This window comes from Paramisgurnus dabryanus, chromosome 9, assembly GCF_030506205.2.
Source record: "Paramisgurnus dabryanus chromosome 9, PD_genome_1.1, whole genome shotgun sequence".
Taxonomy (NCBI): domain Eukaryota; kingdom Metazoa; phylum Chordata; class Actinopteri; order Cypriniformes; family Cobitidae; genus Paramisgurnus; species Paramisgurnus dabryanus.
The window spans coordinates 30,797,174-30,812,266 of record NC_133345.1 but is presented as its reverse complement, the minus strand read 5'-3'; the positions used below and the strand labels follow the sequence as shown (position 1 = coordinate 30,812,266).

The following is a 15,093-nucleotide window of genomic DNA, read 5'->3' as shown; positions in this document are numbered from 1 at the left end:
TTTTTGGCAAAAAATCCATAATTTTGACCCATACAACGCATTTTTGGCTTTTGCTACAGATATACCCATGCGACTTATGAATGGTTTTGTGGTCCAGGGTCACATACTACAAATATTATACACCTAAGTTTTCAAAATAAATTTTTACTTCACATTTGTTTTTGTTGAAGACATAATTTAGTTTAAACACAAAGGGGCGGTTTCCTGGACAGAGTTTAGATTAATCTTGGACTACGCCTTGGTTATATTAGGACATTTAAGTAGTTTTTACAAACAAACCTAACAAAAAACAATTCTGCATCTTGAAACAAAACAATGGTACTGATATATGTTAAGATATGTCAGTGCAAGGTGTTTTTAAATTTAGGCAGTCTGGGACAAGGATAAAGAACTGTCCGGGAAAGCAGTTTTTATGGATGAACTCAATGAAGCTGGTACTCACGCAGTTGTATTACTGCACTTTCTCCATTGGTAGCAACATAATGTAACGTCTGTTCTCCATAATAAGATGCTCCTGTTTTATCAACCTCTGTGCTGGCCGTCACTAAAACTGCATTGGCTACGAGAGGATGAAAATTTTACATTTATGAAATTCATTGATAACATGAATTATTATGTTAAATAAACTACTTGCCGAACAATTACTGTTTTAGGCAAAGCTTATATTGTTCATTATAACGTTTGGTAACGTACCTTTATTGTTCCATAGCATGCTCACTCTATCTGCTTTAAAAAAGCTTTTGTTGGCCAGAGCAGAAGTTGGACCACCAAAATTGGGATACTGATACAGTCGTACAAAAGAGGGAGAACCTTTGCTTCCAGGAACATAGACGGCAACCTTCAGAAAAGAAATACGTTCACATTAAGACACTTTTATCCAAAGCGATTTTTTATCAGTTTGTGTGGGTTCCCCCGGGTGGAACACATGACCTTTTGCACTGTTAAAGCAATGCTCTACCACAGGAGCACAACAATAGCCATCAGTATTAATATGCATTTCTTTGACACATCACACACCTTGGCTGGCTGAGACCCAGTAGACAAAGCAAATTCTGACACTTTCTGAAGGTGAAGTTTGTTAGCAATCGTTTCTGCACAGCAAAACACAGAACAGTGATATTTAAACTTTAAACATATGCGCTACACTCAATATATGTAACCATGCAACACGTTACAGTATGTAATACTTTAAATACAATGGGGCGATTTCCCGGACAGGATTTAGTTTAATCCAGGACTAGGCCTTAGTTATATTAGGACATTTAAGTAGTTTTTACGAACAAACCTTACAAAAACAAAACAGGTGTGGAGTTTGAGAAGAAAAAACAATATGTGGTACGATATGTCAGTACAAGGTGCTTTTAAATTGAGGCGGCTCAAACATGCATTTCAGTATGGGACTAGAAAAAGCCCTGTCCGGAAAATCGCCATAATATGTACACTTAAAGGCGCTCTAAGCGAGTTCACGCGTTTTAGACCATAAAATTTTTGTTACATACAGCACACATCTCCTCACTATCTGCTTGCTGCCTGTCCGCTACTCAAACTGTAAAAAAACGCGATCTCTGTAGACAGCCCAGGCTCTACAAACTGCAATAAACACACAGTGGCCAAACCTGCACCAAGAAACAAAACAAAGTGTACCAGCCAATAAACGCCAAGAAGGATTTAAAGAGTAACTAAACCCCTGGTCAGAGCCTGACTCCACCCACTGCAATATTTGAAAAATGCAAGAAAAGTGGGCAGATCCCAACGGAGACAGAGGGGACGAACTAAGTGTGTGGTGAGATCGTAACAAGGGCGTGGTGAGCTTGAACCTGCTTACGTCACGAGTTATTTCTTGGACCCAACATCCAATAGGAAAATTCAACTGCAGTAGCCACCATTCAACCTGAAGAGGGCAGCACTCAGACGTTTTTACACCATATATTGTAGTATTGAAACACTTCATATTCAAATTTCAAAAAACTTACTAAAATCAATCAACAGCACTAATAAAACCCCATTCTTACAGATCATTAACTAAAAAAAGTTGGTTTAGGGTTTAGTTACTCTTTAAGGGTTGGGTTTGGGCGCGTTCATGAAAGCACGGAAGGGAGGGGGAGTTAAATACGCTCAGTTTGTTTGAAAACACATTTCAAAAATCAACACACCGATTCGCTTAGAACGCCTTTAAAGGTGAAGCATGTAAATATTTTTGCAACTACGGTTACAATAAATGTAAAGAAAAACGTTAATTAAATTAAAATAGTTATAATGGTAGAAAGTATTCAGTAAATAGAATAATATAGACAGCAATCTTCAAATAACAATATTTAAACGTCGTTACCAAATTTATTGTTCTCAAAGAAGTGAAGTTCATTATTGACAATTCGAGCAGCAATACTTTCATCATCTGCCCAGCTTGGACACCTAGAAAAATATGAACAAGAGATAAACACACAAAACATGAAATTCAGTCAGAAGCTATAGTGATCAAATTTCTATTAATAACAATAAAACAAAAATATTTAGCACTTTATCTTCCCCTTTTATTTAAAGGAACAGTTCATACAAAAATGAAAATGTTGTTATTGTTTACTCACCCTCATGTTGTTTTAAACCTGTATAAGTTTCTTTATTTGGTTGAATACAAAAGAATATAATTTTGTTAAATGATGGTAAACACACAGTTTCACTTGACACAGTAGGAATAGTAGTACTATGGAAGTCAATGGCTGCCGTCAACTGTGTGGTTGCAGTACCATCATCATTAATTTTATCAAAATATCTTTCTTTTGTGTTCAACAGACAAAAAAAACTCATACCCTCATCAACATGATAGCAAGAAAATGATTTTCATGTTTGTGTGAACTTTAACTTTGCAATTGTACAACACAATGAGGCGGTTTCCTGGACAGGGTTCATGACTAAAATGAGCGGTCTTAACTGAAAACATTTTGCACTGACATATCTTGACATAATATCATTGCCATTGTTTTTTCTCAAGATGCACACCAAAGTTTTTCTTGTTATCAGAAATAAACCATTATAAAAGGTCTAAAAGGTTGTTTTTGATTCTATGTGGAAGTCTACCGGAAATTGTGTTTAGCCCACAAAAGCCATTTGCTTATGTTGTTGTTGCTGAACAAACATCTATAACTAAGACACAGTCTTGGCTTAACCTAAACCCTGTTTGGGAAACCGCCCTTTCAAATACTAATACTTACCATCCTGTAATCTTCTTCTGATAGAAAGCTTTGAGAAGAGATCCTGTTTGCAAATCCCAGAGCTGCAGGTTTGCATCTCCCTGAGGATTATCCTGCGTTTCTGACAAACAAAAGAACAGAGAGGTGATTACAGTCTGCAAACTTAAATCAATGATTGAAAACAATGCAGAATTACAACAAACATCTAGACTTGCTTGACCATGTAAAACTAAATGCGTGTTCTGGCTGGTTGACGCTGACACGCAATTGTTAACATGCTCTTTCAGGTTTGCTGCTATGCAGTCTTGGGGCTTCTACTTATTTTTTATCCATCAGATAAAAAAATTTATTAAAAGTTCTTACTGGTATATTGCTGCCAGGTGGCCAAAATGTTATTCAGAGGTGAGAATTCCAATGCAGCTGTTTTGGGCAGATCGAAAGACTTCACCAACTCGCCAGAGGGAACTTTAACCACATTGACCCTGTTAAATACACACAGTGATCATATATATTTACTCCAATGTCCATAGTGAACACATTTATCTACATCATACATACAGACACACACTCATCATATCATACATACTGTGAGCCATTGCACCATCCAAACAGAGAGCCATCACTACTGAACACCATATGTTTGGCCTGTAGCTCATCCCTACGACAAAAAAAAAAAAACATTCAGTGTTAATACAAATGACAAAATGAAAAAGTTTTATGTATAAATCTTTCACTATGCAGTGAATGCAATAACTCGCCTCTTGAATGCAGAGCTTTCATGACAGCTCGGAGGTCCACACAACAGTGAAGTGCCATCAGACCCGCGGACTATAGTCAATAAAATAGCTTGTTAAAGGGTACAGTAAAACTTTGAATCTTTACTTGAGAAGACCTTGCTTGAAAGTTTAAAAAAGGTGTGTTTAGGAAATGTATTGGTGAGAAGATGCAGAGTGGTTAGTAATATAATCTTGTTTGTTGAGGTGTAGTTTAAAAAACACATGAGAAATGTAAATGCAATGGCAAAAGTTGAAATATAAAAATGCAAAACATAAAAAATTAAGAATAGAATTTATCTGGCCGTCTACTAGAAACTTGCAAAGAACAAAAAATATGTAAAATTTATTTCACTTGGTGATGCCATGTAAACAATTTACCAGGTAACCATCACATATAATTTGCCGAGATCATCAAAATATTTTCGGGACTTTTAATGTTTTGTTTTAAATGCTTATAAACGTTAACGTTAAACATAAACTGACTCTGTCTGAACTGACAGTTTAACTGGAATCATTTGGCGAATAAATGTATTAATGGCAAATGCATGCAGATGCTGGAAAAATTAGAATAAATTATAGCTTATGTTACAGCCGGTTTGCCTTTATTATATTTTAAAAGTTTGTCTTTTTGTTTCTGAAACTGAGTATGAAAATACTTTTCAGAGCAGCAACTCACCTGCCAAATGAGGAATGGGGGGCGCCATTTTGAAAAGGAAGTACGACGACGTGCCACGTCACACAACTCCACGACTACGTCATCTTAAGCTTACTGGAGATTTGACGTGTAAAATGTCAAAATAAAATCCATGCAGTCATGTTTTTAAAATAAATACATTGATACATCCCATTTCAACGTTTTTCTCTCTTAAACGAAATAATTTTTTACATTAATGATGTTTAAATTTCCCAATAACATTTTTACATTGATGTATGACCTTGATTTAGTAAATTACTGTTTGATATTAATTTCCACTGAGAAATTATTTGAAACAAACAAATAAATAAAAGCTAAACACGTCTATCTGTTGGGCAGCTTTATTTATTCATAAACAGCTGATTTGTGATTACACCGGCAAATTATTTTCCACATTTTTTTATAATAAACTCAGACGCTGATTGTGAAACAATGCTTTGTCTGAATAAGCATTCGGAAAGAATGTCTGATTTTCAGATGAAAGCGCTGGCGTTTCGATTTATCGCTGAAAGACGTCTGGCAACCCTGTGATTGAGCATGTTAATCATAAAATATCCTCTAGATGGCGCTCAGCGGCCCAGAGAATAAATGTTCCATTAAACAGCATTTGTTTCAGAAAGGCCGTTATCATCACACTGTAGAATTTGTTCACTTAAATCTACAATCGTTAAAATATTAACGGTTTAATTGTTTACTTCGGACATACAAATGAAAACACAATGCTACAATCGTTATAAAATATAAATTATTGTACACAGAACACTAACCATTGTGATTGAGCCACCATCACCAGCGTTGAGAAAAGTAACACATATCACGTGACAAGTCATACAGGAAGTAGCTTTTCTAGACAATACCTAACAATTAAATAGAGACATCGATAGTCTGTCATAGTGATACAAGAAACATACAGTTATAAAAAAAAACAGAAATACACATATATTATTTAAATCTTGTGTGGCTGACCAATCAGAAACAACTTCCGGGCCATCTGTTCCAAGACGCTTCATGTCCATTCTACTCAGTCTCATGTGACTTGTTTCGTTTCGAGACGTCCACGTATCGTGGGTGGAGTGAACTCTCCCATATGAACACGTAGACTTAAACTAGTACATCAGTGCAAAATTACACGTCAACTGACCACACCAGCGGTTTGGACTTCTAACATTCTTACCTGATTTTCTTTTATAACACACATTTTCACGGAGAGAGAGAGAGGAACAGAAAGATAGAGAGATGGTGGCCAAACAGAGAATTCGCATGGCGAACGAGAAACACAGCAAGAACATCACACAGCGGGGCAATGTGGCTAAAACCACGGTAAATCTCAATTTTAAATGCTCTTGTAAAGTAAAGAAATTGAAATATGTATCATTAAATGTTTGATGTTAATGGTTACTTCCTTTACTGATGTAACACCGGTAGACAGCTGTTTATATGTTGTTCCTTATTATTTAAAACGTTAACTTCCTCACTAATTATGTTATGTTATAATAATGTTGGTGTCAAACTTGGTTTTTTATGTTAATGTCAATATGTTTTCAACAGAGAATCGCTCAAGATGAGAAAGCAGCAGTTGGACCATGGCTTCTTGCCTTATTCGTCTTTGTAGTATGTGGATCAGGTGAGTTTACAATGCAAAATACTTTCATTTTAGATTGCTTACTGTGTATTTAAAACATGAAAGCCTTTTTAATAAAACACTGGAAGCAGTGAGTCCACGTGTCAAATATGGGGTTCATAACCCTTGAGTGTTTAAAGAAACAAAGTGCATGTATGCTATGGTCAGATATCAAACCTGAATCACAGACTTTGATCTTTTTTTGCTTTTTTATTATGAATGCAAAATGCAATTCAGCCTTTCATAATTGTGTTAATATCGGGTAAAATATAAGTGAAATCTGTACGTAATACATTCATATGATTAAAGTTTGAGTCTTATTGACAAAATGTTAAATGTTTTCCGTTGCATGAAAACCAAATTCACTTTGGATTCATTTTGGTTTAGATGTTGAGCTTTTAATATATGATGTACCACTAAATACAGTGTGACTAGCATTTGGTCTAGCTCAATATTAACTTTATTGCAAGAAAATTAAGCACATCTCCTAAATCCAATTCCTATGATTGTTCTCATATTATTTTTATTCTGTTTGTGTTGTGACAGCGATATTCCAGATCATTCAGAGCATCAGGATGGGCATGTGAAGGGTCATCCATGGTTTTCCTCTCCAAACTTGGCTTAAGATCATCATTCCCATTTACTTATTTAATCTTCTCAAGGTCTTTTACTACAGCGCTGAGGTCTCTTGTGCCTTACTCAAAAACTGGAGGAACAATATCTTCCGAAACATTCCAGTATGGGACTTTCGATTACATTGCTGCTGAATTCATGACCAAGGCAATAAACTCAAGACTTCAATGACTGTTATGAATTTTTCTGTTTTGTTGAAAAGAAATGCATCATTTATGTTTTGTGGGTTGTGGACCAGTTCAGTATAATTGTTAATGTTATTTTGTATAGTGCACCTTTATTGGATTTCCTTCTAGCATTAGAGCTGAATTTGTATCTTTGACTGTTCGAATAGATGGAGATGCACATATTTAGTTTTGTGTGTAGACATGAAACGTGAAATAAAATGAACTTTCTCAATCAAGTGTCTTGTGGTTGAAGTACTTTGGGATGGGCACTGTTGGCTATTTATGCAACACTTTTTGTTATTCATGTCACTTGTCAAATGTAAAATGCAGATAGACTTCAAACCTGAACCTGTATTTAGTAATGAAGCAACTTTACCTACACTTTGGTTGCGTCATAGGATATTTTACTTAGGATAGGGTGGGGAAATACTGGGGGATTGAGGGGTCTGCCTCCTCCATTAAAGTGTAAACACCTTTAAGGACATCAAAAAGAATTGTAATGAAATGTAATGGTGAATATAATTTAATAAGTTTACATTGCTTTGTCTGAAATCCCTTTAACTGGGATTGAGTTATTTTAATGCACTGTACTGTTTACATTAAGTTCGTTTGTTATTAAATTAGATTTGCATGTATTTAAATTCTTTGTAATCTGTAAATCTTGTAAACATTATTGAACAGTAGTGATCACATGAATAAACAATACTTTTCTTGTAGATTTAGTCGTTACATTAAGTTATATGTGTACTAAAACATTTTAAAAATAAAATAAGTATATTGATTTTGAATATATTTGAATGACAAAGTACTATGAATGTGAAAAGGGTCTTTAACCAAATTGACCATTAGAGGGCAGCACGATAGTATTTCCCAAATATTTGCATTTTATACCAAGTGAAATATACTTGTGTTTACCACAACGTTTTCTTATAGGAGGAGGAATTATGAATATCAGAAAATTTTTACAACAGCTAAGTAAAAAAAAAAGATAATTTCTCTTTGTTTATGTATGTTTTCAGCAGTGAAGATAGTTAGGATTAAAAGTGTTTATTAAACTCAATATTAAATATAATGTAAAAAATATAGAAATGTAAACGTTCACGTAACTTTAACATTTTAGCAAAAATCTGTAAACACACAATAGTTTCGAATTAATTTCTTTTTTTTATGCATCTGTCCTTTCCTTAATGTTTTTTTCATTATGATAATTCGATGACATTTTTTTGTTTGTTTGTTTTTTCAATAAGGCTTACACGTTGACAAAAAAATCTTGTTGGATGTTTTTGCCATCCGTGTCCTTGTTGCTGTTTGGTTGGACTTTTCTGCTGCGGACCTCGCACTGCCCTCTGAGTGTCCGCGCATGCGCACTGTCGCACCCAGCGCTCGTGTGGGGCCCGTGAGGATCCAGCGGGAGTGTTTGCTGTGTAATGGCGGCCTCGGTGTTGCTGTCCGCGGAAAACGCCGTGCCCACTTTTAACGTCGGCCACCCCACCGGAGTCGCAACGGCGGGAGTTACTGGCCATCACGGATTATCTAATGCTCCCGGAGCCACGTCCTGGAACCGCTCGCTGGACCGAGCGCTGGACGAGGCGGCGGCTACCGGAGTGCTCAACCTGAGCGGCAGGAAGCTGAAGGAGTTCCCGAGGAGCGCCGCCGGACACGACCTGACCGACACCACACGGGCCGGTACCGTCCAAAATCTTTCTTTAATGACCCACTTTAGGCTTTAACCGAACCCAGAGCGGTGTTAAATGCACAGGGTTCGAGTTCTACACCAGTTTAGATGTTTGTGTGTGATTGTGTACGGGTGTAAACACACGGGTGTGTGCTGGACTGTACTGGGTCTGAACTCAGTCATTATTGGTCGTTAAAAATAAATATTTTACCTCAGAAATTACTTTTGAGGGAAAGTTTGCATCAACTTATAAACATCTTAGGGAACAGTTGAGTTAAAACTTGAATTAATTCAGTTAAATGGGACAATATAAAGTCGGTGTAAGTTATCTGTCAAACTCTGTCAGAGTTTTGATCACTAACATGTAGATTGATGAATGAAGGTTTTAAACATTGCTCATCATCAGGTTAAGATGTTTAGTCATCATGTTGATAGTGGTTTGATTATGCAAATAACATGTTGATCAGGTTAATGTGCTTAGGTTGTCTTGTTTATAGGGATTTGATCATTATGTAGATTTTAGGTTAAACGATACTAATAAAAAATTTGAGGGGTGAGATCAAGTTAAGGTGTTTGATTGTAATGTAGATTACATGAGATCCATTCAATGCGCTGGATTGTTATGTTGATACTTCATATAGATTATAGTTTTGATCACTATATAAATGGGTGGTTGAAGATTTCAAACATTGGTTATAGTGATTTGATCATCAAGATGTTTAGTCATCATGTGGATAGTGGTTTAACCAAGTTGTAAATCAGGGGTCTTTAACTACTCTTCTTCGAGGGCCAAATTTAAAAAAATTTAAATATTAAGGATTGCAAAAGAGATCCACACATTTTGTATCCAGTATTTTGCCTTTTAATTACTGAAAACTCATATCTTCTTTTTTAATATTTTAACAACAATTGCAGTTTAACATTGCAAGATCCAAATGTTCAACTAGGAACATTGCACAAAAAATAATCAACACATGTATTTTTGTATTGCACTTACTGCATGCAGAGCTCATAAACTGCTTTTGTTTATAAATGTTTAACTTTCATACATTTTTACATATAGCCAGTCTTCTCCTAATTACTAAAATTGCACTTCATGTTTTATTTTTTAATATTTTAAAGATATGCGGCCAGACCGCATTTCCATTGTATACTACATTCGGACGCGACTGTGAGTTCGCCCCCCATTGGCAGTCGTAATGAAATTTCAGTTTAGGCGTAAATTTGTGTCAACATGGGAGAGAAGCTCATTCCAGCGCAAGAGGCTTTTAATCTACAAATGTATTTCTACTTTATTATGAATTTACTTAGGGCTGGGCGATATGACCCAAAAAATTATCGAGAAAATGTTTTCCATATCAGTCGATATCGATAATTATCATGATAAATAACAAATCTTTACTCCTGTCAAATTTAAAGGCAGATTTTTGCTCCTGAATGAAAATTGTAAAAACCAGACAGTTAATAATGGTTTTAAACTACTTTTTATTCAGAACACGACAAATACAAATACTAAAATCTTGTTTCAATGCATCTGTATTAAATGTAAATCTATTTGTTATGAAATCAACACATTTCTGACACAAAAGCAGCAGACTACTGTCCCTTTAAGACCCAAGACAGACTGCTTTAAGTTTCAATATACTGAGTAACAGCTGTTTATGTTCACTTTAACAAGAAAGAAAACTTAGTTCAGTGATCACGCGTGTGTTATATATATACGAGCTGTACACGCTGATAAATGGATGTCAAGAGTGTCACGTTGCTGTGGGAGCGCACATACGCAAACACTATATTCACTGCAGTGGTGGATCTGCAGCTTTTCCTCATTTTCCTGAATTTGTGAATGTCCTGTAAATATACTTTTAAAGCCGTGTGGACGTGTGCGTGCGCAAGGCGGACGCTGAATGAAAGTACAGTATACTGCACCTATTGTGTCTGCTGTGTTTGACGAACCCTGTTTGCGCGTCCAACATTACACACAAGAAAATGTTTCAGCGCATTTGGATTCCGTGATTCCGTCCGCGTTATCCGCATCGCGAAAATCATAGGTCTCTACTAATAAATGAATAACTTGCCTCATCTTCCACTCCTTCAAGTCTAACTGACACTGTGATTGTAAACCAAGAGCGCGTGCCGCATCCGGAAGTGCTCGCGCAACATTACGCACAGTGCGTAAACATTATCGATCACTTATCGAACGGTCCTTATCGTTTTATCGGAAAAGTTTATATCGGTAAAATTATCGTTATCGAATTATCGCCCAGCACTATTATCAGTAATCAATAATTTTAAAGGATTCAAGGGTTACTGATAAAGGTAAACAAAAAAAGGATTAATAATTTTCACAGTGTAGTCGCACAAGTTTATCATTTGTCATGTACAGTGAAAAGGCGGCTTTAAAGTAACCACACTGATTTTAAATCAGACAAAGATGCCTGGCAGTTGAGGATAGGACTTTTCATGTTTTGATAGGAGTTGATCAAGTTAAGGTGCTTTGTCATACGAGATTGAGGCTTTTGATTTTACAGATTGTAGGTTAGGCTATCAAAGACCTTTGTAAGAAGTTTGTAGGGTTTTGATTCCTTTAAGGTGTATGCATTTCTATTTCATTTATTTACCAAATGTTTTTATTGTCTCATAAGGACACAGCCAAACTACTTTATTTGTGGTTGGACAATGTACATATAAGTTTAAGAAGAATTTGTCATATCAACAGATTTTTAGCTATATGACACGTTTTACAGAAAATATTATATTTTTGTGGCCTGTTAAATCTTGTGATCCCTGACAATGGGTATTGAATTATTATAATAATAAAAGTATAAACATTTAAAAAAAAGAATAATGACTTTGGACACACTAAATAAATGAAATTATATAATCACCCTATGTGCGTATCACGATTTATATAAGACTTTAGGAGCATATAGACGTGTTAGGACTTGAAATATTTATGCATTGCCAGAAGCACAATCAGAAGACATGAAGCATGTTATGGGTAGTTACGCTACATATGTCACTGTGTGAGAATCATATAAAAATCTATATAGGATAAAACTTAGATGTATCCTGTATAAAAATGACTGAAGGACTGTTAGAGACTGTTAGATGTCATAAGGAATGCATTAATGATAAGTTAATTAGTGGTTAAACGTATGCAGTTTGACAGGTTTATTGTTGTTGAAACTATGTATGAGAATGACAGGACAGAGCAATTACATAAATACCGTTCAACAGTTTGTGCTTTTTTGGGTAGGGTTAAAAAATCATGAAAGTAATGCTGATACAAAAGTATCGGTACAAATGGTAAATAACTGTGTATTGACATTGATAAATGATGAATAAAGCATAAAACTCATTAGATGTGATAAGACATGAATTATACATAAAATGCCAGACCATAATATCACAGAAACTTTGTTTGGGTGAGCTGTTGACTATGGCCATTAAAGGACTGCTAAAACAACCATAAAAACTGCATAGCAACCTGCTAAATATCACTTAGAGAACAGCTTAGCAATGCGCACAATACCTTGGCATCATAGCAGCAAGCCTTAAATACACTGAAAAAATTATTTTGACCCTACTTACATTTAACATAATTAACATTTGCCCATTTAATCCATTACAATATCATTTCAAAGAAAATTTTAAATATTTTTTAGTAGAGGTAAACGTAACATTAATCAGTTTTGTCGAATAATCGGCACCGATTGTTCATTGGTGGAACAATCGGTTATCTGGAAAAAAATCTATGCCGATAGATTTTCCAAGTGCGTCTGTTGCTTCTCATCAATATGATGTAAGTAATTTGCTGAATTGATGCTGCGTTAGAAAAGAAACAACAGCAGGAACCTAAGTTTTTCGTCAAGGCTGACAGGACGCTAATATTATTAGTACCTCAAACGGTTAGACAAAAATACACGCAGATAAATTCAACCCAGATGTTTCATGTCATGATTATTACCATCGATTTGCATTAGTTTATATCTAGCTTGTTACTTTTATCCATGATTTATCCATATTTTTAGAGTAAATATCAAAATAAAGTTTTTTTATGTATTTTTAATTAAGATAAGAAAAGATGGGGACTTATTAATGTTTAGTATGTTGTTTTATTAATAGTTGAAAGAGTTTCTGTTTTGTTGTTGGGTTCTTAAATGGTTATCATTGTGCAGATGTGTAGAGCCTTTGCTTATTGACATATATCAGTTATTAGTGTTGTTTTGATCAGAAACCATTACAATGTAAGTGTAAATGCGTCGATTAGACAACATTAACATTGGAAATGTTTATGCTATATTTAGCTTCTGTTTTATTTAAGTGTTAGTTATGGTTAGCTTGCTAATGTGTGCTGTTTTTGCAGTAATTACTTTATATTTCTAAATTTAAGTAGAACTAACATGATTAGATAATAATAACATATTTAACACATTTTAACTCAAATCAACTCAATTTAATTGTGAAGTTTACTAAAAACAATAGAGTAAGTTATACCCAATACATTTATTTAATAGATAATTTAATTGCGTGCAACCACTTACCTTTTAAAAAAAGATGTTTCAGTTTAGGCAAGTATCAGTCAGTTTCCTCAATGATAATATTACAGATTTCATTGTAAAACTATGCTGCTTGTATTCGTCTTCAGCATCAGACTATATGCTGTTTTAGGGCTGCACGATCACAGGAAAAATGATGATCACGATTGTTTTGCTCAAACTTTTGATCACGATTAAAAATACGATCATTCTTTTAGTGAAGAACTTCTATTTACTTCAGTATTTTATTACACTTTACAGCCATGTATATAATATTATAAACATTTTATAGGCCTATATTATAAAATATTTTATTGTTTCGTAATATCCACAGCTCCCATTCTCTTAGATCTTTTTAAAACATTTAAAATAATTCCGCAAAATTCTGCATAGATTTTGCAAAAGAAATCCGCAGAAATAACAAAAATAACTCCTTAAACAGATTCCTTACAGCTGTACGACTATTGCAGCAATTAAAGCAGTTCAGTTTTAACTGGCAAAATTATAAAATATCTTTTATTTATTTTAGAACCTTTTTTGTTTGTTAAATTAAGGTTTTTGATACTGACCAATCGGTTAGCGGCCGACAGCTAACGTCATGTTGACGACTTGTTTGATCAAATGAGCCTCTCAAATCAACAATTCACTTGCCTACAATAACGTCTATATAATATATATATTTTCAGCATATAACAATGTTAGTTTAAATGTTTATTATCAACACACTATTTTTTTTTAAAAACGGAGGGGGGCTGCTTTGTTGCTCGCAGATGGCGGGGTGCAGAAAAATAATGAATCAAAACTAAACGAAATAAACATGAAACGAAATAAACATGCAGGTTGCTTTACCTTACACATTCGCTATGCATCAATTAAAATTCAAGGCTTTACACCGCATTTTTACATGACTACCGAAAGAAGTCTTTTATAGATTATGCACAGTATTTAAGGTTTTGCTGCTGGCGGAGACACTAAACACCGTTGCAACAGGTGCATTGTGAATGTGCGTAGTGGACTCGTGCGCTAGGTTAAACGTCTTTCTTTTACAATTTATCAATGTCTCAACGTTTCTTTTAATTAAATTATTATATATAAAGGTGGAGAAGCCTAAAAAATCCAGAGGCCTGGCCGCATATCAACTGTGATGTTAAAATTGGTCCGAAACCCGACCCAATGGGCGTAAAAAGGCTGAAATGCAGGGCTCTAATATATATTTATATCAAATTAGAATTAAACTAAAATAAAAACAAAACATTTTTGAATAAAAATTTAAACCCCTTGCTGCTCACGGTGCTTATTGGACACATATCCTTGGCTAACTTACATGATAAGCGATCTGTTATTGTTGTGTCGTGGATGGTCGGGGATTTTTTATGGTTGCGGCTTGCGTCTTCAGCTTTTGAAACTCTTGATATTTCACGTTTGGGCGGAACAGGAGCACAGTTTGCACAAGACTCTTGACTTACCTGATCAACATCTCTTTCCTCAAATCCGAAATATCCAAACAAAGGAGTTGGCCTGACCCTTTTTGGGAATTAAACATACCTATTTCTGCACTTTCTTCGTGTTGCTCTGCCATTATGTTCGAATGACTGTAAATCTCGTGATGCTAACGTATTTTGCACTTGCAAAGAAACACTCCGTTTACTCTGACTCCGCCCATAACAAACACTGCTTGATTCTAGACCGTGTGTTTTGTGCTTGGTCTTTGCACATTAATCGCGACGATTGTCATTAATTAATCGTGGGGCACGCATATCGTTATCATGATAAAAATAAGATTAATCGTGCAGCCCTA

At 35.0% G+C, this 15,093-nt stretch overlaps 3 protein-coding genes across 5 annotated transcripts in view; 2 read left to right on the top strand and 1 right to left on the bottom strand.

Annotated features, from left to right (window-relative positions):
• The window catches only part of eif2a (eukaryotic translation initiation factor 2A), a 9,419-nt gene extending 4,709 nt beyond the window's left edge, over window positions 1-4,710 (bottom strand). Inside the window, exons 1-9 of the mRNA XM_065283712.2 lie at window positions 4,641-4,710; window positions 3,947-4,016; window positions 3,775-3,846; window positions 3,552-3,670; window positions 3,210-3,309; window positions 2,330-2,412; window positions 1,018-1,091; window positions 694-838; window positions 443-559 (exon numbers count right to left, since the gene is read on the bottom strand). Coding sequence (XP_065139784.2) covers window positions 443-559; window positions 694-838; window positions 1,018-1,091; window positions 2,330-2,412; window positions 3,210-3,309; window positions 3,552-3,670; window positions 3,775-3,846; window positions 3,947-4,016; window positions 4,641-4,668 — 808 coding nt within the window. The 5' untranslated portion in view covers window positions 4,669-4,710. The remainder of the gene's footprint in view (window positions 1-442; window positions 560-693; window positions 839-1,017; window positions 1,092-2,329; window positions 2,413-3,209; window positions 3,310-3,551; window positions 3,671-3,774; window positions 3,847-3,946; window positions 4,017-4,640) is intronic.
• Window positions 4,711-5,716: 1,006 nt separating this feature from the next.
• Window positions 5,717-7,315, top strand: serp1 (stress-associated endoplasmic reticulum protein 1). Its single transcript, XM_065283711.2, has 3 exons — window positions 5,717-5,978; window positions 6,207-6,282; window positions 6,826-7,315. Exons 1-3 carry the CDS (start codon window positions 5,895-5,897, stop codon window positions 6,864-6,866), a joined length of 201 nt encoding a protein of 66 aa, XP_065139783.1. The 5' UTR covers window positions 5,717-5,894; the 3' UTR covers window positions 6,867-7,315.
• Window positions 7,316-8,428: 1,113 nt separating this feature from the next.
• The window catches only part of lrch3 (leucine-rich repeats and calponin homology (CH) domain containing 3), a 44,371-nt gene continuing 37,706 nt past the window's right edge, over window positions 8,429-15,093 (top strand). The window contains exon 1 of one of the 3 annotated variants that reach the window (XM_065283704.2): window positions 8,429-8,765. In XM_065283704.2, coding sequence (XP_065139776.2) covers window positions 8,507-8,765 — 259 coding nt within the window. In that variant the 5' untranslated portion in view covers window positions 8,429-8,506. The remainder of the gene's footprint in view (window positions 8,766-15,093) is intronic. The other 2 variants (XM_065283703.2, XM_065283710.2) reach the window with 2 other exon arrangements.

Coding starts and splice junctions, on each gene's coding strand:
- serp1 (XM_065283711.2), top strand. CDS start 5,895: ATGGTGGCCAAACAGAGAATTCGCATGGCGAACGAGAAACACAGCAAG. Junction 5,979..6,206: donor GCAATGTGGCTAAAACCACG/GTAAATCTCAAT, acceptor TGTTTTCAACAG/AGAATCGCTCAAGATGAGAA. Junction 6,283..6,825: donor CTTTGTAGTATGTGGATCAG/GTGAGTTTACAA, acceptor GTGTTGTGACAG/CGATATTCCAGATCATTCAG.